Raw genomic sequence first — 26,399 nt, 5'->3', positions numbered from 1 at the left:
CTTTCCTGGTATAAGGTTGCAGTTTACATAAGATGAGATAAGATAAGACTTTATTGTTCCCCAGGGGGGGAATTCGGAGTTGCAACAGTAAAAAGACAGAATAGCAAGTAGTAAAGAGTAAATACAGTATAAACACAAGAATAGATAAAATAAATAAAAAATAAAATATGAGGTATATACAACTGTTATGCAAGTAAGAGTAAGTGACAAGATAAAGTGACAAGTTAAAGTGGCAGTTATGGGGTAAAGTGACATGGTATGCAGGATGAGATAATATGGTATGAGGATGTATATAAACATGAAACATACAGGCAGGATTGAGAAAGAGAAATAGGCACTTGTAGAAAGGAAGTAGTGTCTCCTTTTATGTTGACAATTCATGAGTCATCTACGCTGTCCTTCAACTTCTCCTTCAAATGTATTGTCCCTGAGGGAAAACTGTCTTGTTTTTTCCCAGGTAAAACACAGAAGAGAGACATGGTCTAAGGGATGGTGGTACAAAAACAAGATTAAATACTACATGAGAACATCAAGTGATAATAAGAATACCTAGAGTATGTTCAGATTTCCTGTCTAGACTACATTGCCCATGTGGCTAAACAAGCCTTCCAACTTTAACAGCAGTGACCATCGATTGGTCCTGTCTATAAACTGGCAACAACACATCCAATCTGTGCCCCATATGGACAACTTCATGTCTTTACCATATGAGGATGATCCCACATAGACACTTACAGAGAACTGAGGTTTTTTCTTCTTCTTTTATTTTTATTTTTTTTGAAAGAATTGGATCAAAGCTGAATCAGACAGGACAGACAACACAACACGACACGTGCTGCCAACAGATGGAGAGGTGTGAGGCCTGAGCTTCACAGGACATACAACTGACTGACTGACTGACCACTTCAGCAGCCTTTAGAGTCAGAGTCCACCTGAGAGGGAGAGAGAGAGAGAGAGGTGAATGCAGTTCTCAGTTCAGGGGGGAAATTGCCACCGTCTGAATAAACAAACAAACAATCGGTTTCCTTCCTCACTCAGCGGGCCAGAAACTTCAAAACTGCCCGGACAGAGTGCAACACATAAAAGCATCTGTGCTGGAAATCTGTTGGATTTTACACATTTTCACTAGTAGAGTTTAATCAATGATTAATTGATGGGAAACAGATACACGCCTTAACACATGGTTTCCTTTCATGTAAAACCACAAATGGCTATGTTAGTATTTGGGGTTTTACATTAAACAGACATTCAATTGCCATATGTTGCTGTGTGTAAAACCCTGAGACAGATGATCAATCTGGCTTTAAATAATGATTTTTAAAAGTTTTACAAAAACGTGAATCACTGCATGAAGTATTAGATTCAGAAAGAATTAAAAAGAATGTACAAAAAGTGAAAGAACATTTTTTACATATAGGCTATCGTTTCAAGAGGTTATTTGTCAAAAGTATAACTGTTTACTGCATGTGTGTCTACATGCCACAATCATGACTCGTCGCCTTAAAGTGGTCGTATTTCTTCTATAAACCTCCTAAACATATTCATCTCGTAAAAGTTATTTAAATAAAGTAAGATCGAGATTGCGAGTTTTCTTTCTGAGCTCTTTGTATGTATCATAGCAAGCTTGTTTCTGTTGGACCCGGCGGCATGCTGCGACCCTCTGCAGCCTCGCACACCATATTCAATCACAGACACTTCAAAGGCAGCGCCGCCATACGATGACACAACATCAAAGAGGGGAACCGACTGAAGGGGCGTGCCAGGCATGCGCGCGCTCTTGGTGTGAGACCGACGCCCCACGAGGAGCATCAACCAACGATAATAACGATTGGCCCGCGGGAGTGAGAGGCACGCGGGGCATGGAGCGGGGAGGGGGTCCGGGGGGGGGGGACTTCAAATAAAATTCCAGTTCGTCCGCAGCTCATGAGGAACTGAACCAAGAGCCAACCACTCGTGAAGGAGACTTGGCTGAAGGACTGAATCCAGGGACTTTTACGCGCAATGATGATTCTACTGGTCGCTCCCGATTTAGGACTCAAATGAGGTTGGAACTGCACGTGCACTTAAGGTGACTTTTGAACAGCTCCCCCATCCCTTGAGGTACCATGGAGCAACGTTACCTGCGTTCATTCTGCACACCTTTCACGAGCTTCCCAGAGGTCCTCGCGCGCTTTCAAAGAACTTTAATCTTCTCTAACGAGGTTAGGACATGCTGAGTTATATCCAAATCCCTCTCACAAACGTTAGAGACGACTTTCTGTAACTTACAGACATGCAGAGCCGCGTGAGAGGCTCGGCCGGTCCGTCCGCGGTGCGCTCCTGCCTGATGCTGCTCTTCATCCACATGAGCGCACCGGTGGAGGCGAAGAGAGCGCACGGAGGTCGGGCGCAAACCCGGCGGGTGCAGCAGCAGCCGGCTCCAGCGTACAGGGAGCGGGTGGAGGGAGCAGAGAGCTTCCCGTTAGACTTTACAGCAGTGGAGGGTAACATGGACAACTTCATGGTGCAGATAAAGAACTTGGCGCAGTCACTGTATCCGTGCTCTGCGCAGAAACTGGATCAAGAGATGAAGTTGCACTTTTTGAGGAATGCATCTGTGACCTGCAATGACGGGTCACCAGCAGGGTAAGTAAGCGGTCTGAACTGCTTTGTGTGTCAATAATTGAACATGTCCCTCACGAGACCTGTCGTCATTTTGCATGTGAAGAATTTGGGGTTAAAGCCGGGAAGGCGCAGAAGATTAGCTGAGCTGTCACCAAACATCAAATTTGTCCCTCTCGTGGTTTTGCTCCCTTGCCCTACAGTCCCGTGTCACTCCGGATGTGACCAAAATGGATCAAAGCAGCAGATCACAGGGGATGCAGCGCGCGCTGCCGCTGAGCACAATCTGGAAAGAGAGGGGGAGCATGCATGCTTCTCATCCGCAGGGATGAGATTATTAGTCCGATAGAAGAGAATTATAAATTAATTATTTTTTTATTTCTAAAGTAGAACCGCAGAGTCATGTGCGGATAATTAGATATCTCTGACAACTTACAGTTAGGCTAAATCAATCATAGTTATAGATTTAAACACACAGACTGGCAAAACTATCTCATTGTAGAATCACAAGCAGGTGTCCACGACAGAACTTTGACTGATTGACGCCTGAATGATTATTTGTTAGCTGTCACAACTATATTTAATGAACAGCTTTATATTCCGAAGGAGGTGCTTACATACTTCCACGTGTTGTGCTAGTCTACGCTCTCATAAGAAGCCCAGTAAATTGGCTCTTCAATACTGATAAAAGTAAGTACTTTCAGAGGGTTACTTTTACTTTTTAAAATGGCACAGGCATTGTTTTCTGCATTATATGTATTGTTAATAAAGTCTTTATGTAGATGCATATAGGAAAACATAAACATTACACATTACCTTTATACTGGTTGGGCCCAAATTGGTCAAATAATCATCACACTCCTGGATCATTAACAGGCGAGGCAAGGCATCACAACAGGATTTTTAAATGTAAATATAACAGACTTTAACTTCTGGTTTTGGGGACATGTTCACTCAGACTCACATTGCATTAAAACTCATCATTTTCGAGATGCCATACAATTTGGAAAAGCAAGATATTATCGGTATGCTTTAATTACACTGTAAGTAAGATGAACTTTTATTACAAAGATGGTTGCTTCACCAGTAGTATAAAATAAATTCCAGATGCCACCCATGCTGTTAGGCCTCTGTGTTTGTGCAGCCAACAGCCTGATGAGCTTCTCTCCTGTTTTTAAAAAGAACATATTAGAGCCTAAAAGCCTCTAAACAGACTCCTGCAGAGACTTTTAGCGGCGCGATCGGAGCCAAATCTTTCATGTCAGGATCAAAGGTAGCATCCCTACGGTGGAGCTAATGCATGTGTGTGTAAGTGCAGGAAGTACACACTCACACTGATTTGTTTTGGTGTTCTCACGCAGGTATTACATCAAGGAGTCTAAAGGCAGCAAGAGGTGGCTGCTGTTCCTAGAAGGTGAGGATGAAGTGGATGAAAGGTGACACAAAACAACACGAAAACACAGCTCTGTCTGTTAACAAGCTCTCTCTGCGTGTGTGTTGTTTAGGTGGATGGTACTGCTTCAACAGGCAGACCTGTGACAGCAGGTATGAGACGATGAGGAGACTGATGAGCTCCACCAAGTGGCCACAAACCAGAACAGGTAATGTGTCACACACACTTGTGCTCATCGTACACACTTTGCACGAACATATACATGCAGGAAAGTGTGTGTGCTGCTGCTGCTGCAAAGACTCTGCACCGCCCTGCAGAGTTTTGCTTTCCTCAGTAGGAAAAAACAAACTTCTCCTGAATGAATGAGATTCATAGATTCCTGTTTATGTTTCCTCTTTAGCTGAGTTTGCATTAATCTTAAGAAGTCAAACTCTCTGGCTCTTTCCTGCAGCCGTCAGGGAACTCCTTGTTTGTTTATGACCCCTCTCTCCAGCACCCTCTCTTTCTCTCCCTATGTAAACTGTACTCTGGTGGCCAGTGCTGCAGCCACAGAGCTCTTCAATGGCTATGTGTAATTGGTAACCAAAGCAGGGAAAGCTAATGACTTACTGACCACAGAGAAAACACACAAACACAGGCTGTAAACATACACCTTAATGTGATACAGCACATCAAGGTTTGGCACGTTAGCAGGTAGCCTGAAAGATTTATACCTCTCCTACTTTTACTGACGCTTTCTGACTCCACCATGAGGATGTTTGTTAGGAAAGTTATTTTTTATTATTTGTATATTTTATCGGGACAGAGCTTGCTGATGAACATCAGTATAAAAGTACAAGATGTAAACATGCCGGAGTTAGCAAGAATGCTAATTTACATCCATAGTACCTGGGCAGGTAACATAGACATATACAAAAGCAAATATACAAAGACAAAATGCATTGTGCAGCATTTTTACTTTTTTTTTTTGGGATCATTTTTAAAAGTGGAATATGTAACTCCTTTATTGCACCCTGTCGGCTATTCCAATAGTTACTTCCATTTACTGACATCACAGTTTGTTCAAATGTAGTGCGCCGATATGGCACCCCACAGTCCCCTCTAGTGGTGGCCTTTGTGCTCACACTTTTGTCTGCTGTTCTTTTAATGAATTCCTTCAAAAGAGACTTAAACACAAATCAAGCAACAAAGTGAAGCTGATGTTACATCTTACTTTCATTTGTTCACAGGAACAGGAATCATGTCTCCTCAGCCGGAGGAAAACCCGCACTGGTGGAACGCCAACATGGTGTAAGAACTCCTGACTCTCCTTCTCGTTATAGTTAAGGCAGTAACGCTTTTTAAAATGACAGTATGTTTGTGCAAAGGGGTCCACACATGACTGTGATGGCCTTCCTGCTGGGAAAAAGGTTTCTGCCTCAATAATTTAGCACTCTGCAAGTGACTATTACTTAAAGAATGCAGCTGTTACTTTAACTTGGGGCGCTGGTTTAGCTAAGTTGGTAGAGCAGGCGTCCCATGTACAGAGGCTACAGTCCTTAACGCACTGACTGCAGATTCGACTCCCAGTTTGCCGGTTATTTGGTGCATCTCTCTACTCCCCGCATTTCCTGTCTCTTTTCAGCTGTCCTATCTAATAAAGGCAAAACACCAAAATATACTGTATATCTGAATTTTTATTCGAGTATTAGTAGTTACATGAAGGACAAAACAAGTACTTTTTCAATCTTTGCTGTTATGGTCCTACATTAATCATCCTCTCATACATGTTGCCATGAGCACCAGTGCCTCTCATCACACACAGTCTGCTTCTGTTCTGTTCCAGCAGCTGTTTGTCATTGTTAGTTTAATAAAGACACACACTCACTCACTGACATCCCACAACAGCTCTCTGCCTTTGTGTAAAGTCTACCATCAAACAGTCATCTCAGGTTTTATATGTACAAGTATCTTACCTATTATAAATGTGATTCTAAGCTGTCTGTGTTTCTCTCTCTCTCTCTCTCTCTCTCTCTCTCTCTCTCTCTCTCTCTCTTCTCTCCTCCTGCAGGTTCATCCCGTACTGCTCCAGTGATGTGTGGAGTGGAGCCACACCAAAGACCGATCAAAGTAAGACACAACACATCTGTTTGTGAGCCTGTAGACGTGTAGACATTAGAGATGAGAGGAGGGAGTGGAAGAGAAGATTAGAGGTTACACATAAAGAGGTTCTGTAATCAGCTATACATGATTGAACTTCCTACATAACATCAAACTTGTCTGACTTAATGAAATCCCTCATTGTGTTTGTGATTGATTTAGACACTTGAAAATATGTAGTTGTCTGTGAATATACCCTTTCTAAAATGTGGCTCTTTGTTAATAGATAAACATATTTTGGCTCTCAGGTGATTATGCGTTCATGGGGTCTCTGATCATTAAGGAGGTGGTCAACGAGCTGCTGACAAAAGGTCTGGACAACGCAAAGGTTCTCCTCCTGGCAGGAAGCAGGTCAGTGCAGTGTTTATCTGTGTGTGTGTGTGTGTGTGTGTGTGTGTGTGTGTGTGTGTGTGGTCTACTGTATGTGTGTTCACCCTCTGATCTCACTCTTCCTGTCACCAGTGCGGGCGGTACAGGTGTCTTGCTGAACGTGGACCAGGTTGCAGAGCAGCTGAAGTCACAGGGACACAGAGGGGTGCAGGTCCGGGGCCTGGCCGACTCCGGATGGTTCCTGGACAACAAACAGTACAAGTTCACAGACTGTCTGGACACCATTAGCTGTGCTCCTACTGAGGCCATAAAGAGAGGCATCAGGTAGGACAGGAGGACTGCTGATGTATTGATATGACAGACAGATGTATTGATATGTAGCACAGGTTTTGTAACATGATGCGTTGCTGTTGTGCAGGTACTGGGGCGGTTTGGTGCCAGAGAGCTGCAGGCAGGCTCATGTGGGAGAGGAGTGGAAGTGTTTCTTTGGATACAAAGTTTACCCCACATTAAAAAGTGAGTGACAAACATCCCAAGCTTCTCTATCCGGTTGACATAGACTCTTAAGAAAGAGGCTGGAGTGTGTTATTTGTAGTGTGACCTGAGGTACACCGTCTCTCCTGTCAGGCCCGGTGTTCGTGGTGCAGTGGCTGTTTGATGAGGCTCAGCTGACCGTCGACAACGTCCACCTGACCGGACAGCCGGTGCACGAGGGCCAGTGGAGGTACATACAGAACCTGGGGCAGGAGCTGAGGAGCACGCTGCGTGACGTGCCGTAAGACCAACAAACACACACACAAATACAAACAGACTAGATACTGTAAAGTAGAAAGACTGATTCTGATCTTGATTCTGTGTTTTGAATGACAGGGCCCTGTTTGCCCCGGCCTGTCTCTCACATGAACTCATCACCAGAACGTAAGTAAACCTAAATCAAGAGCCTCTGATCTTTAGGGTCTCCATCAACCACTTGTTCACACACAGTTGACTCAACATGTAAGATGACTGTAAACACCAGTGTCACATTTAGACATTATCTCCAGTTTAATCTTACATTTAACATCTTCATCTATTCATACAAAATATTCAAAAACTTTCAGTAGGTATTTTTGTTGTTGTTTGATGTGCAATTTCCGTAACGATGTCCACACATTTCATGAAACCTAATTTACAACAGCCTTGTGGTGTATTACCCCACACATTTTGGTGAGAGTATACATCCTTGTCACGTATCAGACAGTCTACTACTATTAACTAGCTGCACCTGGATATATTATAATTACAATTAAGGCTTAAAAACCATAAAGGTTTATATACCTTAGATGGAAAATATAGATAAAACTTTCTATCACTTAATTAAAAATGATTGTTAAGACGGTATAAAAGGGTGAAGGTACTGTAACCAATTAATGAAAACATCCTGTGCTGGTCATACATTTGCAATATTGCCTATTATGGTCTAATACAACTTGAGCAGATTATTTTTAGCTAATCAGACTGTATATAGTTCTGTGTTTTTGATGGAGGAGAAATAATTTAAACACAGCGTCGCTGTTACACAGTTTGTCCACTAGAGAGCACTAGAAATCCCACTTAAAAAATATGTGCGTAATAACCCCTTAAAGCATGTTTAAAGGACGGTGCATGTGTTAATGTAAAGATTTAATGTCCTTTAATCTGTTCCTCTTATATTTTTGATACTCTGATATTGGCATCAGCCTCAGAAAGAATCTGGCCATCTCTAAAAACAACACACAAGTTAAAGGGACAGATTCTGGTAGATTGCTTCATATTGCTAAATCTAAACACATAGTATTGCTCCAAAAAGGTTCATCTTGAACTTCATCATTTTCTTATCAATAAATAAAAAACACCTTAAATCATTTGCCTATTGATAAGAAAAGTATTAATAAAAACATAGTATTGCTGTTGGATAATGTTTAGTCCTGATAATATGGCCCGTAATTATATGACAGAGAGAGTAAGCAAATATATAAGTTGTACGTTTGACATTGTAATAATAATAAGTCCATGTGTCTGTCTGTCCCTGCAGCTCCTGGATGGACATTCAGGTGAAAGGCACCTCCCTGCCCAGAGCCCTCCACTGCTGGGACCGCAGCCTTCACGTCAACAACCGCATCAACGGCAGCCACGGCAACCAACAACACCAAAAGCAGAAGACCCCACCCATGAGGGGCTGCCCTCTGTATTTGATTGACAGCTGCCCCTGGCCTCACTGTAACCCCTCCTGCCCGACGATCCGGGACCAGCTGACGGGACAGGAGATGAGCGTGATCCAGTTCCTGAAGCATATGGGCTTCGACGTGCAGAAGATGGCCCAGCAGCAGGGGATGGACCCCAGGACGCTACTGGGCATGCTCAATAACGGGAGCTGAGTTGTTTTTTAGTGTCAGAGAGCCATTCTGCAGAGAGAAGAGGGTGCTGAACATAAACGGAAGACACACGTGAACATGAAACAGAACTCTGATGAGAAAACTGTCGATACTTCCAGATGTCATCTTCCATCAACAACAAAGAACGACTCAAAAACAAAAAGTTTCTGAAGAGTTTTGTGGACAAAAACAATCAAACCAGAACGTTTGAGCTGCTTAAACACAACATACAGGATTTAAATATAGACAGATATATGCAGTAGATATGCTATTATTGTGAGGTGTGCACAAATACAATGAAAGGTGGGTTTGTATGTACAGTAAATATGTTCAGCTAGGTGCAGTTCAGACTGTCATGGTTGTAGTATGAGCTGGTTTTGATGGGGAAGCGCTGGTTTGTTCTGTGGGCGTTTGGTGCTCTGTTCTGTCAGACTATCACATGGATGGTGCTGCTGTTTCTACTCTCCACCAAATATGCTGCTTTCTCTCATTTTGGAAAATATTAATTTAAAGGATAATATTTACTAATAATAAGGTACAAAGATTAAGATTATAACTTGGGCTACTTAAAGTGCTGTCATATTTATTTTTCTACTGAAATATCTTTTACATGTTTTATAATCAGATACTGTTAGCTAGAGGTACAGTGTCTTTAACCTTTGTGCCCTCCTCGGGCATTTTTGTACATTTTTCTCTACTTTTGTTTTTGATTTGGTGATCATTTTGGCTGTTACAGCTTTTGGCATGAATTACATTTTTGAAATCCAATGTCTTTTACTCTTACATGTCTTTTATACTCTCGTGATGCATTTTGCACCCTCTGGACACCTTTGTGGCAAAAATGTACATGTGCAAAAAAACTGCTATTAAATCATACATCAAAATGTATTTCTGCTCTTTTTTCATAAATCACTTAAACTTCAAACCTGCTCAAAACTACCAAACATTCAATTATTTTCAGGATTTTAACCTTTTAAATTCCAGTTTAATTATTTGAATTATTAATTATTTAATACAAAAAAAACACTAAAAGTTAATTATTTTCCATATAATAAATAGTAGAGGGATGGGACATTGGTGGTGATTAGAGTCTTGGATATTTCAAAGATTAGCAACAAAATTGATTTGATTGCATTAGTATTTTTAATGTAGTGTCACATACTCCCTCTGGACACCTATGTGGCCAAAAATGCCTCATTGACTTCCATTAAAAACCACATTTTTTAATCTCACAGCCATTACTGTATGGGACGAGGGCACAAGGGTTAAACATCCGAGTGTACTTTCTGCATGTTTGTAAAAAAAGAATAACTCTATGCTTTTAGTACAAATGATGTCATATTGTTTTTTTCAGGTTGTTGAGATTATAACAAATATTTATTGTGCTGTAGTCGTGCTCACACCTTCTATAAGCACTTATAAATAGAAAAACACACTGATATGATAAAAGATAATTTATTTATAAAATGACAGTACAGTGGTCGCTATCACCCTAAAAGAGCTCCGAAAGAACTCAGAAAACATACAGTATCATCCTCACACCCACAACATCCAAAGTTTAACTACAAACATCCTGATAAAACTATCAAAAAAAAAAAATTACAAAAAAATTTGTAAAATACAAAAATTTGTTGCACTGCATATAAAAGAAAAAATGTTCACAGTTGATATGAAAAGTGCTTCTACGGCTGAAATCTCTGGAAACATCAGCTCTCAGATTTGTCAGGTCTTCCTTTCTATAACATTTTAAATTGTAGTTTGAGTTCAGGCCTCTCATTCATAAAAATCCTGCAGGAGGCATGCAGCTTTGTTTCACATGATATTTCCATGTTGTTTGTGCCTCCTCTCCACAAACGCTCCAGCTTTTAAAATCCAGGCACATTTTTAAAATCTGTAAAAATCCATAAACGTCATTTTGGTAGTATATACAGATGTCCTTCCCTGCTATTATTCCAGTTATATCGTCGCTGGTTTGAGATTTCTCCAGACCACCCTGTTCAGAGGGGCTGGGATCTCAACAGTTAGAGTTCTGGAGGAGAAATAAAACAAACACAGGAGGTTAGAGGAGGCTAAAGAGTTATTAAGTCTCAAGACAAAAATAGCTGCTTCAAAGCACCAGAGCTGAAGAAAAGACCGACCTGACTTGTGAGTCTTCGAGCAGGGGTTCGCTTTTGCTCGTGGATAGACTGCAGGCGAGTGATCAGAAACTTCTTATCCTCCCCCTCCTGAGCAGAGATGTGAAAAAAGCCTGTTTCATACACATCTTCATAATAACAGATTCAGAAACAGAGCTGTGTATATGAAGGTGATGTCTTACGTTCTCTATCTGCTCCTGCAGTAAGTTGATGATCTTCCTCTGACCGTCCACCACCTGACTGTGGAAGTAGATGATGATCCTGATGCAGAGAACACAGAGTTCATCAGACTAGAACAACCAGCACTTCACAGATCTCAATAATAACACAGTATGAGAGTTTGCTGCTACTTGACTTGTGACTAACACAGCACAGTTTCTGTTCTGTCTTATCAGTGAACCAAACTGTTCCAGCTGTGCTTGGGTGTGTGTGTGTGTGTGTGTGTGTGTATGTATGTATGTGTGAGTGTGTGTGTGTACTCACAGAAAGATGCCTGCCCCCACAAACAGGAAGAAAGGGTTTTCCACCAGGTAGGAGTGAGCTCTGGCCAGCAGGGACAGGTTGGGATTATCTTTTTCCAGTTCTTCCACCCAGTGCTTCCCGGCCTGAAACATTGTGTTGAGCCCTCTGAACGGACCACAGGAGGAGGAGGGCTTGATACTGAGGAGAGAAGACGGAAGTTTTGAGTGTATGTGTTAAACTGTTTGCAGAACAAAGTCACACGGGGAGAGAAACTGGTTAAATTGTTGGCAGGTCGAATAAAATAACAGCTCAGACATAGACAGTTAACCCCTGATCTAAGCTCAAAGTGTATTAAATTCAGATATTAATAGCATAAACATCTTTCTTCTGAGTTAAGTGGTGAAGAGTCCAAATACGGGAAATAACCGACTCTGTCTCATCCTCATCATTTTCTCACAAAGATGGTCTTTCTTGTGTATTGAAGCAAAAGCAAAAACTGTTTATATAATTAGTAAATATGAGCTAACACAAAACTTAGTGGTAAAACAACACAAAACTTAGGTCAAAATAAGAAAAGGTATTTTTTTTTTAATGTGTGTGTGTGTGTGTGTGTACCTCCACATTGTGTATGTGACACAAACAGATGCACCGAGGAAGGAGGGGAAGCAGAGGAGAGTGATGAAGATCGTGTGCATCTGGCTGACTCTGTAAGGCCTCCTCGGAGCCTGACAGTTCATCATCACGCTGCTCTGTAGAGAGAAAAAACGGAGGCTGGGGTCAAAGGTCACAGCTTCCATCAGGATTGACAGCATGTTGAGAACAAGACACAAAAATCAGACAAATCAAACTAGTGTTTCTACTATTTGATAGGTCACAATTTAACTATTTGAAGATATAATCTCGAAGATTTTCATGTAAATAAATGTCTGTTAAATCTATTGCTGCATGAGGTAACACAATGGTGATTGAGCCTATGGCCCACTGATGAAAGCCTTTGCATTTGCCTGGTTATCTGGGATGTATCGTTTATCGTCATATGGTGCCACTAAATGAGAACTTCGAGATTATCCCTTTAAACTCAAACCTTCTAATTCAAATGTTTCCATTGAAATACCTTCTTAATGTAGAAGAGCAGAAAGAGTTTGAGAATCTGCACCGCAGGCAGGAGAGGAATGAAGAGGACGCCCAACCTGGAAAACACACAATTAATTGTCTTACTCAGAAACTATTTGACTTTACATAACATCACTTTCTTTCATCTTAACAGTAAGGTTTGTACCAGGCCAACGTCTGTCCATAGATGAGGTCAAGGACATTTTTGGCGATATCAAACACGGGTTTCCTCCTCCGCTTCAGCACCTTCTCAGAGAACAACCTGAAGACAACAGGAGGGGAAACAGGAATCAATACAAAACTGAAAAAGAAGAATTATGTATTTATAGGCTGCTGAGTTTAAATGAGAATCAATATTTAAACTTTTAAGAAGCTTTGCAACAAAAAACAAACACTTTGTCTTTTTTCTATCTATTTTTAAAGTGATGGCCCTTACTGAACAGAGGTTTTTTTCCATGAATGACCTACCTCCAGAGAAACTCTCCAAACAAGGTGTCCAGCAGAGTGAAGATGAAGTCCATAAGCAGGAATCGATAAAGCTCCTGGCCAACAAAACTCTCCCAGCACTGCAGACATCAGTTCAGAGTTCAGAGCCAGACTTTTAACAAACACCAAACTGAGCAACTAAACTCAAATAATCAAGATTTTCTATATTCAAGGCTGTGTGCTATGTAATAGAAAACCATGTCTCATCCTTTGTTACCTTCAGTCCTATGCTTTCAGGATCAGCAGCCACCCGACCCAGCCAGTGGTAGCACAGGACTCCTAGCACGCACACTTTCAACATCAAGTTTCTAGAAATGAAGACGGACATTTTAGGCAGAAAAAAAACAATTTTGCGTTCTCTTAAACTCTGACACCTGTGTACTCGTACCTGCCGATGGCCACATATGTGCGTACAGTAGGAGACTCATAGTCCTCCATCCAGGCTGCGAGGTTGAACACGCCAGGCAGCAGCAGGTTGATGAGGGACACGACGACTGGGAGAGCCAAGAGGCTGGCCTCGTTTACCAAGGGGTCCTTTATGGTACGAAGAGAACTTTCTCTGAGGTTCTGTTGGGGAGAAAGCGAGAGAAAAAGACAGGTGAGTTGGAGAAAACTCAATCACAACAAGATGAAGAGGTCTTTCTTTCTCTGGTTGTCCTGTCATCTTCAGAAAATTACTTATACAGCTTATTTTAAACAAGAAGCACTGCTGTGAAAAAAAGTGTCTTGCTGCTGTCTTTTATAAAGCAACCAAGCAGCAGATTAGCAGTTTGATATATGTACAGAAGCATTATTCAGTTGCTCAAACCACAATCTAAAAGAAAGTACGGTGGCCATCAGGGTCATATCGCTTTTTTAAATGGCAATAAAAACAAGGACAATAAATTCTCCCTGAAATCCACTAGTATCGACTAATAAGAATGTAGATCCATATTTAATGTATGGACCCTAAACCCCCCTCTTTTCTTACCTGATGCATGTGATCAGAGAAGTAGTAGATTGCAAGCACACAGGAAATGGTGCTTGCTATACAGATAGCCCACGCCAGGCTATGAACCGTCAGTCTCCACAGCTTCTGACCCGCAGTGTTCCTGACATGCTTATGATTCACCTCCGCTAGCAGCTCCTGAAAGAGGCGGAGGGAGAGGAGGAGATGATTGGAAGGGTGAGAAAGGAGGAATAACGTGAAGGGAAGTGAGTGTATCAGATCGCCACATTCCTCTCTGCCCATCATGTGACAGGAAGGGAGGGAAAAAGAGGGAGGATGTTTTTATGAATTCAAATGTATGTGTGGTGTGTTTGCATGTACCTTGAGCTGGGTGCAGATGTTCTCAGACATGAGTTTCACTGAGGTTTTCTTAATGACATTAAAGTCCCAGGAGCAGAGGACCTTCATGGCCAGGATACTGTGAGATTTGTCGATTCGGAAGCTCTGACCGAAAGACTTTGACATGCTGTGAGGAAATTGTTCATAAACAAGCTGCATCAGATGTTATTGCATTACATTGTGTTGGTACAGTTTGTGTGTAATTGTGCATTTTTATCTACTTTTAGTAGAAGACAGTCTGTACCTGTACACGAGGATGATACATTTGATGAAGAAAGTCACTCCTATGGTGAAGAAGTACGCCAGCGGCATGTTATAAGAGTGCTGCCTCGACTCACAGTCCAGTCTGGTATCATTAGACACTCCCACATTATCACTGCAGCTCCTACGCAGTATGTAGTTACAGTAGTAGCCGTAGTACATCACTGAGTCTGAGAAATAGCCCTGAGGCAAAAGGAGAAAGAGAGGGACGATTATTTGTTTATAATAAGTTTATTCTATTTGGTTTGGTCAAAAACCACTAAGAGAATATTCTAACATGATTTTGGACTTGGTCTTCTGTAATAATCCACATATTTCCAGCTTTAAAAGTAAGTTTAAAAGTGTGCACACAAGTTTCAGTGTGCGGACAGTGCAAGCTTCTAAGTCCAAGTTACATATTGGATCATAATTTACTAAACTGGGATTGTATTTACGCGTCACTCAGAAACTCTACTTCTTCATAAAATTCATTCAACATTCATGTATAAAACATTCTGCCCAGTGAAGCTAAAACATAATCAATCTGTTAAAAGATGGCTTTGTTGTTGGAAACTCATCATACAGGACAAAAATCTCCGAACTCAGATCCAGGATGTGGTGACAGTTTTCTGAAAACTGAGGCCTCACAGTGTTTGAGAGATGTTGCGATGGCACACACAGCTTACCCCTCCAGTGAGGAGCTCCAGTCCATAGAAGGAGCGTCCCCCCCCAGACAGATCTGGAGGGTGCACCGCCTGAGGCAGCACCAGGAAGGCACCCGTCACCAGGAACAGGAAGAAGTTGAAGGAGAGTAGGGTCTTGAGGAACAGGAAGTACGAGAGGACTCCGGAGCCGAAACGCCCGCTCACTCTCTTTAGTGCGACTTGCCACAGCTGGAGGGAGTGCAGGAAGGACAGCCAGCTGTACCAACTCTGTCTCACAGCCTGGGAGGAGAACGTGTGAAAGAACAAGGAGTAAATCACTGTGATCTAAAAAAACAACAATCACTTGTTTTATACTGCATTATACAGTATATTATCATCATCAAGCAGCTACACAGAAACTTAAGAGTTACAACTCTAGTAGCAGTGTACACACGTGTTTAGCTTTGTGAGTCTGAGATCTATGAGTCACACTCTCAGAGCAGTAAACGCTTAAGCAACAGTGCGATGACACAATAACAACACCTACAGGAAGCACCCACTGACACCCAGTGACAGCCTCAGACAAGAACTTGTTCCCTTTTTGTCTGTGTGCGTGTGTTTCTCTGCCCGATTTAACATTAGAGAGATTTCATAATCATTTGCTTGTCTTCACTGACGGAAACAATCATGAGATCATTTTGTTGAGACAAATGAGTTGATTACTTAATGTAAGACTGGGAACACAAACTGAAACTCTCACAAATGACTCAAACAACTACAGTCACTATCAGATAAGCATCTTTGGAGCAATGTTACACCTAAACTTCTCTGCACTTGAGTTACATATGATTTGCTTCATTGCTAGTGAGTAAGCACTGACAATAATACTGACTAATAGCTCCCTCTCTTCAGTTTACCTGAGTCAGTTTTACATCATTATTCTCATGAGTTGCAGTGATTTCCAGGTAGGGCTGGGTGATATAGGATTTTTTCATATCTCGATAATGATATACTGTATAACACGATATATCATGTTTTCTGGTAATTTAACTAAAAATTAGTCTATATGAAATAACCACATGTTAAAGCCTATTTTTGGATAATCCTGTGTGAATTTGATACTTGACAAATAAGAGTATTGAGTTTCCGTTTTTGCTTGGGCTGAGCCTGAGTCCTTTTCGGCACATTGTGTGTCCGCCCTCTCTATGTAAATAAACAGCGCCTCCCTCTATGGTTCGTTTCAGATTCACTCCCACGTGAAGGATTAGAACATTAGAACATCAAGCATTGGCAAAATGATGTAAAAATTGCTGTAAAGCAGTTCAGCCGCTGGTTTTGCGACATCACGATAGAGACACATATATATATAGAGAGAGATATAAATATAGAAAAAAACATACAATAGACATTTTCATATCGTTTTGAGCATATACACGTTTAGTGTAGTTTAGTTTTTGTTACTTTTGTTTTGTTGAGAGTTGGAAGTGTGTAAATTCAATTCGGTTTATGACTGAGGCCGTAGTTAAAGGTGGTGTTGTACTGAACTAAATTATATTGAGATGTGTCTTTAATTTTTTGTCCTCTCTATTTATATACATGATGGGGCCAGAGTATTAGAAACACCTCTGAATATAATGCAGCTCAGTGCAGCCCCACCACCAATTATGACCTTGACGCTGTAATATCGCTGAATGAGCACCTCTATGACAGCTTAGAAAAAAGCCTGTACATTACATTAAACCAACATGGACAACAAGTCGTTTAAGTGCTCAGAAAACAGACATTATAACCTCTATTATTCAAGGACAACAAGACAAAGTCCACCTGCTAATGAAGATCATATGATGCAATCCAAAACACCCCAGAACAGCTTGTGGTGAGACTGCATGTCTATCTGACTGATACAAATACAAACTAGTTCATTATCTACAGTGAAGGCAAAGGACTATGTGTCTTCTTGTGGGAAAAAAAGTAAAGACATGCTGACATGCTGTAAGTGACTCACAATGATGATGTAATATTTAAGTCGACTGCAACAGGGGATCTTGCTGCCAGAAAGGGTGCGTTTCTCCTTTTGTAATGCTCGCCTCCTGGTGACAGAGAGAGACATTCAGACTGATGCATACAAACACGACTGATCCCAACAGGACCAATGAGATCAGTGAAAACACCCACCTGAGTTCCCCCTTCTCAGCCACACTGAGGGGCATTGCTCTGAGCATCCTCACTCTGTCGCTCACTGACAGGTTCTGCAGGTTGTTCACCAGACGTTCCCTTTTACTCACTGGAACACACACAGGAGCAGCAGCGTTTACATTATAAACTTATCAAACACAGACGACTTTTCATTCTAGTGACTTCTGAGTGCACGTCATAATCCTCACCCTCTGCATTGTCGGCGTCCGTGCTGTCTGCCTCCATGCCGTAGCCTCGTATGCTCGGTCTGGCAGAGCGGGAGAAGTCTCGGATGGAGGGTCTGCTCTGCCTGCGTCTGCGGAGCTGCATGGTCCTGTTATAGTACTGAGAGATGATGGCTCCTCTGCTGCGGCCTGACGAGAGGAAGAGGAGCAACATTTATTGCATCAAATTGCCTTTAAAATTCTCCAACTTCATGGCACCCAAAACAAAAACTTTAAGATTTGTCATCCATCCATTATCTATACCGCTTATCCTGTTCAGGGTCGCAGGGGGGCTGGAGCCTATCCCAGCTGTCATTGGGCGAGAGGCGGGGTTACACCTGGACTGATCGCTAGTCAATAACAGGGCTGAACAGACAATCTTTCATGCTCCCAATTTATTAGAGTCACACGTTTATTTTAATCTGCTGCACCATGAAAGAATCAAGATGCACAACAGTGTAGAAAAGCCGGAAGTTAAAACAGCAGAACTGGTTTTTCAAAGGAGCAGAGCATGTCAATTTAAACGACTTTATGTGTCTGTTTGCAGAAAGGAAGTGCTGACAGATAAACAGTCATCTCTCACTTATGCTTCCTATGTTGAAAGCTAAACAAGTAGAGATATCATGTGGCAAAGCTAAGACAATCAGCATCAACAAGCTGAAGCACCTGACCTGCCACAGACGCTGACAGAAAGATGATAAACAAACTACTTCCTTCTGAAACCACTGCTCAACTGTAACAGTCTGTTTATATCTTCTATACTGACTGCAGGTCAACACCTGCAGCCCTGAACCAAGCCATGCTAACACAGAGTGTTACTTTGTTGGTTAGGTGTAATACAATCAGAAAGAGCAACTAAACAAGGCACATACAGTAGAGAGTTCCCCTTGTTTTGCGAGGCTTTAAACAAACCAGGGGTGGTAAAAGATTTCTGAAACCCTTAGAGGAGGTTGTGATTTTGTTAAAATGTACAATACCAACTGTTCAGTCTTACAGCTCAGCCATGCTGCAGCCTTTAAAGTTAGTCTGTGTCACTGATGCTACCGTCCAGTGTTTAAAAACCCCTGACAGGGCAGGCTGCAGCAGGCTACACTTTACTAACCCATGCTACAATTAGCTGTCTACATGTATTTTGCTGGCATCTTTACTGGCCTTCTGCAGGACTCACCAATGGTGCGACTGGGCATGGAGGACAGGACCTTCAAGGTGGCCGAGGACCATCGTTCACCTATGAGTGGGTCTACCTGTCTTTCATCATCCTCCCACTCCACGTCCCTTCGCCCCCAAATCCTACCCCTAAACTCCTGTCCGGGGCTCGACAGGTAAGCTACATCGTCTGTGAATTTAAAACAGAAAAAACACACGATAATATTGATATTCCTCAAAAGACAAAAAAAAAAATTTCTCACCCTAAAATCTGTTTTTTAACAGTTGGTAATCTCACATGGTGACACAAAAGAAAGCAGATAAATTAACTGTCCATTTTGCTCACCAAAGAGTTAACAGTATAAAAAGTTTAACTTTTAAAAGCAGAAATTGACACACATATAGTAATATTACCTGAACAAAATCTGAGATATCTATTTGTATATCATGATGTAAATATACAGTAATGTTTACATAAAGTGGCTATTATAGATGTTCAGGCCTCATCTGGCTAACATCAGGCATCTATATGCTTAAAACACAGGATACCTCGACCCTCCTCGTCCAGCTCTCTTTGTAGCCGCTGCAGCTCGTAGGCGTCTGACAGCCCTCCATTCTGACTCTGCTCTGCTATCAGCTGACTGAACGAGTCATGGACACCTTCCTCATCTACTGGACTCCTAAAAGAGTGACAAGTGGACATTAGTAGTGATACAAACGCAAAGAAGGGATGAAACAAGGTAAGAAAAACCGGTTAGAAGAGTTGTTGCAAAACCCCTTCTATTATTAAAAAATGCTGTACAGGGTAGACATGAGCACGCCAATCAATGCACCGATCTGATACCATAATTTATTAGCCACTTAATAAATGGCTTGATGACTATTTTAGAGCAGCAAAGAAGAACTGGTTTCAGGTCCATTTTCATGCGACTATAATAAAATATTGATATCACAATATATTGTCATCCTGACTGGTGTGATACAATTATCGTATCTCTGGTGCCAAATATTGATATTTAATTTTTTAATTTTTAATTTTTAATTTTCTTAAAATGGCATGAGGTTGTGCGTTTGGCGACAGGAAGTCGGATGTGTAAGTTTCGTTTCCAAAAGTAGTACGCAGGTAATTTTCTGCTGCTCATGCTGTCTATTTTTTTCCCACTGCTGCACGTCAGTGAAGCAGAAAGCCATTGACTGCTAAGGAAATAAATGCCCACAAGCAAGGAATCCATGTTAAACGATGTGATCTGGCCACCTTCGCTTTCAGTTTACTTTTATAGACTAAGTGAGCTGGCCAAATTAATTAGAAAGAGCAGTGAATATTTACATTTCCTCAACATCTGGGTTTACCAATCCTTTTAATTCATTCACATTTGATTCTACATCCGACATAAATACAGAATTTATGTACAATAAAGAAGCTTCACTTAATCATGACCAGGGTTTCTATGAGCGCGTCACATAAAAGGGGCAAATAAAAAAATATATAAAAGCACAATTTAAAGCTGTACGAATTCTTACTTTCATTTCTTAGAAGTACAAAAGTACTTCAGGCTTCATTATTTTTATCAGTCTCTGTTGTACATTTATATAAGTGAAGCACGATGAATATCTTTCATGAATATATTTCATAAAATCAGACGGTAAAGCAGAAGTGTGTGACCCTCTGACTGTGCTGTCTAGATAGACAACCGAACTCACAGTTTTTTTCTGAGAACAAGAAAAACAAAAGTTCCCTTTGTCTTTATACAGATAACACGAGAAGAGGGAACAACAGAAGCCTGGCCTGCACTGTTTTCAGATGGAAACACTGACACCCACAGAGACAGACTGTATGCAAACACACACACAGACATAGAAAAGGCTGTGGGACACATTATTATTATTATTGCATTATTATCTGCATTCCCGTTCATTGCTCAATAAGACATCAAAGAGCTCACTTAATCCCTTCATCTCAGTTCCTTCGTCCCCTCCCAAACTCATGGCCTTCATGTTGAGTAGCAATATGTAGACTGAAAGTTTGAAGCATCAAACCAGACAGAAAAACTGAGAAAAAACAGGAGACACATGAAGAGACTGACAACAACACTTACTCCAGTCCAGCTTCCATGAGAGGGTACTCCAGGTCAAAGTTAACATTTCGAGCCATTCTTCCTTGTCCCGTTCCGACCGCCTCGCTCTGTCCGGCCGTCTGTCTCAGTCGCAGAGGGATCACACCCTCACCAGCTCAGACCTGCACTCCACTTCCACCATGGTGTTTATGAGTCTACCTGCGGAGAGAGGAGGGGAATAGGAGGGTGAGGCGGGGCCGAGGGAAGTGAAGGAGTTAAGAGGTGAGGTGAAAAAAATGCTCTCTTGGAATTTGAACGCTGCTGTCGTGTTGCTGCTTGTCCTGCGCACATTTGTAACTGCAGAATGAGGAAACAAACCACAAGCACTGTATATGCATGTAAACTGACTATGCGGTTCAAATGTAAACCGTAACCTTATGGCCAATGAAATAATGACTTGCATAAAATTTTCTGCATCCTCTTTTTGCATGCTGCCAACATTCACGCCCTCTCCGCTCAGTTTGACCTGACAGTCACTCTGAATCTGAGCGGTTACGTCATTTTGTCCCGACTCATGCGAGCTCCATTGTTGCCCTGCTTGTGATAAAGACTGTGGTCAGAGTCAGATGTCACACAGTCACCAGTGAGATGAATATTCATGCTGCTAGACAGAATGATGCATTGTGAGCAACGTGCACCGTCAGTGTGTCATACGGGAGGTTTGGAGGAAGCATGCTGGTTCCTGTTTGTGTTTGCTTGTATTTTAAAGGCCTTTGCTTCAGTCCAACAATCTGTTCTCATTTATGTGCAACACATGCTAATAAAGTTTCATCAAAGATACAGAGTCACGGAAATCCACAGACTTCATAAAACAGAACATTAGTGGAGTGTTTTGGATTTTAGGAAATTGACTCCAGATTTTCATTAGTGACTACAAAATGTCTTTACATGAACTATCCAAGCATACTTTGATAAAGCTGCCTGTGGAGAAATAAAACACACTCCACGTCTATAAATGTGGCTTTACAATCGCTCTTTGGACGTCCTAGTTGGTCATAAAAAATCCAACAGATCTCAAAATTTACCTCCATGCCTCACAGAGGATAAAGGTAAGACATGACATGGATGGATTACGAAATGCACCTTGAGGCCACAATTTTCTCAAACATCAGTCATCTTTAATATCTCAGGGTTATTAAGGCCATTAAGGGTAATGATGCATATCAATGAGCAGGACTCTGTATTTAAATTATATATATATATACAGACAGGAATGTGGTGATCTGAAATAGGTTTTTATTTTTGATGTGGCAAAATAAAAAGGTATTTTCCAGGTAAGTCACTGGATTTGCCAAAAAACATTCATCTTGAAAACAATAATCTTGAAGATGTTCATGTAAATAAATGTCTTTTAAGTCTATCTATTGAGGAATGAGGTGACTGAGCCTATGGCCCACTGATGAAAGCCTTTGCATTTGCAGTATATCGTATTATTATTGACTGGGTGTCTGTGGCAACAAAAAAAAAAATCACAAGCGGCACCCAGTTAGTGATGCGTTTTCCATCAGCCAGCAGTGGTTGGTCTGCCAGAGAGGGTAGGCGGAGCTAAGCGGCAGCGTTTCCGGTCTCTGCAAGTGTTGCAAGTAAACAGTAATCTTTTATGGCTGAACAAACAAAGGAAAGGTCGATGACACTGCCCCCACAGGCTTGTACGGCAGGCACTAGGCATGATGGGTGCGTCACTTCATCCGCCTCTTTTCTTACCCTGATGCGCCCGTCACTCTGCAAAAGGGTAAATCTGGACTCATCAGACCACATGACCTTTTCCATTGCTTCAGAGTCCAAACTTTATGCTAAGGCTACACAGCTGTTTAGTCCCAGTCACTTCAGTTCACTTCGCACTGTGTGTGTGGAAATGCTCTTACTTTCACTATTAAACATATCCGTGAGCTCTACTGTTGATTTTTTACCATTTTATTTCACCAAAGGTTTAAGTGATCTCCAATCACGATCATTCAAGATTTTTTTCCAACCACTTTCTTTTAATAATCTGCTGGACAGTTCTTAACCCGATTTTAGTCATTTCAGCATCTCCGTAGTTGTTTTCTTTGCTTGATGCAGGCCAATCATTTGACCCTTCTGAAACAGAGTAACATCTTTTGCACGACCACAGGATATGTCTTCTGACATGGTTGTTTAAGAAATGAGAAGCTATTCACTGCCAGCTGAAACATATTGATCACTGCAGTAATTATCCAATGGAAGGCTCTTATCCATTTGCCTAGTTAAATCGCTTTTTTTTTTCCCATGGCAAATCTTCCCAGATCACCATCCCTTTAACCATCATGCTTTTCTATGAGCATCTCTGACTCCTCAGCGTACAGATACAACTTCAACAAGTCTAGGTCTAAACCTAGTATGTGGCTGACCGCATCAACTCAATGTGCGCTTTTGTGCTTTGAATTATAGATTTATTATCATGAATTACATTTGTCCAACTCACTGTTTTTTTCATATAAAAATACAAAGAAATTGTGGATAAATGATCATAAAAATGTAAAACATGGGCTCTTATTATAAATGTTATAGCTTTCAAAACACAAACCTTTTGCCTCAATGCAGGAAAAACACCCTTAAATTTCTCCCCAAACTTGTATATCCGCTAAACAACACAACATTTTTAATTTAGGTATCAATGAAAGTCACTGTAGGACTAGCTTAGGTCACATAAAAAAATGTCAGATCCACATCCTGTTTATGTCCATCCAGCTCCAAAGAGTAACAATGTGCCCCTTGAGAGTTGTGAAACATCTGAGGGTGAAATACTCCTTACTGTTTAATGTAGGAGCACTTCCTTTGCATTAACCTGCTAATCTACCCCACAGACATCCATTCATTAAGATAAACAATATGCTCAACATTTAACAAGCAACTTAAACTGCACATGAGCGACGTTCAGGACTTTGTCATCCTGGGTAAGTCCCCTTACTCAATGCCTCCTCAACAGAACTATTGTCAAACAAGCAGCAAGCTAGGAAGGGTAGTTTCCAGTAACTGGCTCCTATAACACTTACATACAGGGTGCACTCTCGCACACTGCAAAGATCTTTAGATAAAGCATTGACAACGTCACAGATAATAGTCTGAGTGTAATCTGTGCAATGTGTTCTGTGTAAATACATGTGAATGCATAAGATTGTGTGAGAAATGTGGGTACATTAATGACTTTTGCTAATGCTGGAGGTCTTTCTGGTCCTGCTCTCTGGAGAATTTTATCTCAGCTGCATGCATGTAGCAGGGTGCAGCTCTGACTGTCAGCCATCACACCGACTAAATGACTGAACGGTTCAAAAATGTCCCTCTACCACAATCAACCTAAATCCCCCTTTTGAGCCAATTCTTTCCAGGCCCTGTTGCTGCAATCTACGGCTCACATCTGCTGTTTCTTGTCCCTCCCAAACAGATTTTTCTCATTACCTGAGGTTTCCAAGATCAAGTTACATTTTCCTTAAAGGTCCAATTCACAGATGTGATTCAGCTGATCTCTGTTTGTGTGAGTCAGTTTCTCATTGCTTCACATTGCAGGACACGTCAACAAACAATGGATTCATGCAGTGCTGAAATGGCCGGTCATTCTCAAACATTGTGTGTTAATAGACTCTTTGTTTTAATTTTTAATGTGTGTATATGTGATAACTACTATTTAAGCAGTCCTTTGAGACTGTACAGCTGGAACAGGATATCGTGGGGGTGGGATGAACACTCAACACGGCCTGACAGGGGGTCAGAGTGGAGCTAAGCGCTGAAAAATAAAATATGCTGGGATAGCAGAGAACAGATTTGTTAAATGTGGGTTTATGTTGGGTAACAAGTTCATTCGAGAACAAAGTTGCTTTAAAAAAGGAAATAAGCAGTATGAAACAAACAGGGACGAAAAGTTGCAAGACCAGAAGAGCGATCTGGAAACAAAGAATGCATCTCTGTCCAAAAATAAACACTGGCTAACATCACATAAATGAACAAGGGACAAAACTGAAAACAGAGAGAAGTTATCAGCAGATATGAGGGTGAGACCATAGGGGTAAAGGGAAGGGAGGGGTGTAAATGAATGTCTACTCTGACAGTTTCCAACAACTGCAGGACAATCAGTTCCCAGAGTGCCGAGAAAAACCAACAGAGGGAGCAGAGAGGCTCAAAGCTGCAGTAAACATAGCAGCAGAGATTCAAATCCCTCATGTAATGAGTCAGGCATCAAAGTTAGTCCCAGGAAAAGGGGGGTTTCAGGGACCAAATGAAGAGGATTAAAGGAGCCAACATGCAATACTGGGTGTCAGTGCAAAAAGAAGCAAGACAAAGGACCAGCAGAGCAGGCAGGGAACAGTAACAGGCTACTAACAGGGGAGATGAAGGCGAACAAAAGAGAAAATGTGATTCAATTCACAGACTCTGCTGGCTCTAACACCGTCAGGCATGCATGCACATAGACAATAACACTGCACTCTGAGGCTCACAATACTGCATACCTCTCCGCCTTCATTCAGAAAAAAGGCACAAAATTATAGGTTCAGTGTTGGCTACGTGACAGAAATTGGGAAGCCCTGTGCTTATAATATATAAATATCTATCTCTCTGTCCACATTTCCATGTCCATTCTGATGAGTTTCTGACTTATAAAAAAGCACAAGAAAAAGATTACTCGACAGTTTCCACAAGAAGAGGACAATAGCTCATTCACCCGAGATTGTGAATGTGTAATTGCTCCAAAAGGCTCACATGTCAGAGCGAAACAGAGCAAAGTCTTGAAGTTATTCATTAAAATCACTCAAGTCATCTGTTGAGTGAGTGAGTTGGTGAGGACTACTGCGAGCCTGTCAACCTGTCAGTGATTTTCAGTAAGCGGTCTTTGTTGTAAGCTACTTTCGAGGTGACAATTGTGCGGCTTTACAAATCGAGAAGAAGCTAAATGAGCCTGAAATATCCAAAAAGTTGGACAAAGAGTAGCAAAAAGCCGACTTACCCGTACAGAAACTTGACAAACCAGTCAGTTTAGTCTGTTCGCTTAAGTGTCAGTCAAAACAGTCTTCACTGCACGCGCAACAAGGCAGCACAGGACAAACCATTTTCTCGGAGGGATGTAGGAATCCCAGTTTTTAAACACGAAACAGTATAACCTTCAGTCACATAAGAAATCCACACTCGTTGTTTAAAACCTTATCTTACTTCCAAATACACCTAAAAATAAAACCTATTCAGCGCCATGACCCTCTACTGATAACCAGATAACGTAAACATGACCCCCGTAAAGCTGACTCTCTTGGTTCAGTCGTATTCATCATTTGAAATCCTACTACCGGTGTTTGTCCACTGAAACAATGAAATCATACTCAAAAGAAGTCTAAAGTCTAAATTTATCCTATCGAGGCAATTAGCAGTCAGAGTTATTGACATATAAATAGTTACACGACCTACTAATTGTATGACTACACTAGAGAGCAGAGTAGAAGACGTTACCTAACACATCTGATGAAGACAGATGA

At 41.4% G+C, this 26,399-nt stretch overlaps 2 protein-coding genes across 2 annotated transcripts; one reads left to right on the top strand and one right to left on the bottom strand.

Moving 5' to 3' along the window:
- Positions 1-2,272: 2,272 nt before the first annotated feature.
- notum1b (notum, palmitoleoyl-protein carboxylesterase b) lies at positions 2,273-8,859 on the top strand. Its single transcript, XM_069666407.1, has 11 exons — positions 2,273-2,625; positions 3,963-4,015; positions 4,107-4,202; positions 5,224-5,284; positions 6,045-6,103; positions 6,382-6,484; positions 6,596-6,787; positions 6,882-6,979; positions 7,091-7,238; positions 7,334-7,381; positions 8,517-8,859. Exons 1-11 carry the CDS (start codon positions 2,273-2,275, stop codon positions 8,857-8,859), a joined length of 1,554 nt encoding a protein of 517 aa, XP_069522508.1.
- Positions 8,860-10,295: 1,436 nt separating this feature from the next.
- On the bottom strand, positions 10,296-25,919 carry tmc6b (transmembrane channel-like 6b). The gene is made up of 21 exons (XM_069665663.1): positions 25,880-25,919; positions 20,905-21,081; positions 19,358-19,488; positions 18,831-18,998; positions 17,648-17,812; positions 17,439-17,547; positions 17,269-17,353; positions 15,306-15,563; positions 14,624-14,823; positions 14,362-14,506; positions 14,023-14,178; positions 13,441-13,619; positions 13,270-13,360; positions 13,035-13,132; positions 12,733-12,828; positions 12,568-12,643; positions 12,069-12,202; positions 11,475-11,651; positions 11,174-11,252; positions 10,995-11,081; positions 10,296-10,885 (listed from the first exon to the last, which is right to left on the bottom strand). The coding sequence occupies exons 2-21, from the start codon at positions 20,958-20,960 to the stop codon at positions 10,871-10,873; spliced, it is 2,505 nt and encodes an 834-aa protein (XP_069521764.1). The 5' UTR covers positions 20,961-21,081; positions 25,880-25,919; the 3' UTR covers positions 10,296-10,870.
- Between the last annotated feature and the right edge of the window lie 480 nt (positions 25,920-26,399).

The sequence above is a fragment of the Semicossyphus pulcher genome, unplaced genomic scaffold (assembly GCF_022749685.1).
Source record: "Semicossyphus pulcher isolate SPU_LCO1_2020_fin unplaced genomic scaffold, fSemPul1.0.p SCAF_17, whole genome shotgun sequence".
NCBI classification, from domain to species: domain Eukaryota; kingdom Metazoa; phylum Chordata; class Actinopteri; order Labriformes; family Labridae; genus Semicossyphus; species Semicossyphus pulcher.
The sequence above is the reverse complement of the archived record's forward strand: the minus strand, read 5'-3'. Positions and strand labels throughout refer to the sequence as shown.

Bases quoted from the DNA above. Each gene is read 5' to 3' on its own strand.
- notum1b (XM_069666407.1), top strand. From the start codon at position 2,273: ATGCAGAGCCGCGTGAGAGGCTCGGCCGGTCCGTCCGCGGTGCGCTCC. The intron at 2,626-3,962 runs GTAAGTAAGCGG...GTTCTCACGCAG, and splicing joins AATGACGGGTCACCAGCAGG to GTATTACATCAAGGAGTCTA. The intron at 7,239-7,333 runs GTAAGACCAACA...TTTGAATGACAG, and splicing joins AGCACGCTGCGTGACGTGCC to GGCCCTGTTTGCCCCGGCCT.
- tmc6b (XM_069665663.1), bottom strand. From the start codon at position 20,960: ATGGCTCGAAATGTTAACTTTGACCTGGAGTACCCTCTCATGGAAGCT. The intron at 17,548-17,647 runs GTGAGGATTATG...TGTGTGTTCCAG, and splicing joins GGACGCCGACAATGCAGAGG to TGAGTAAAAGGGAACGTCTG. The intron at 14,507-14,623 runs GTACAGACTGTC...ATTTCCTCACAG, and splicing joins TGTATCATCCTCGTGTACAG to CATGTCAAAGTCTTTCGGTC.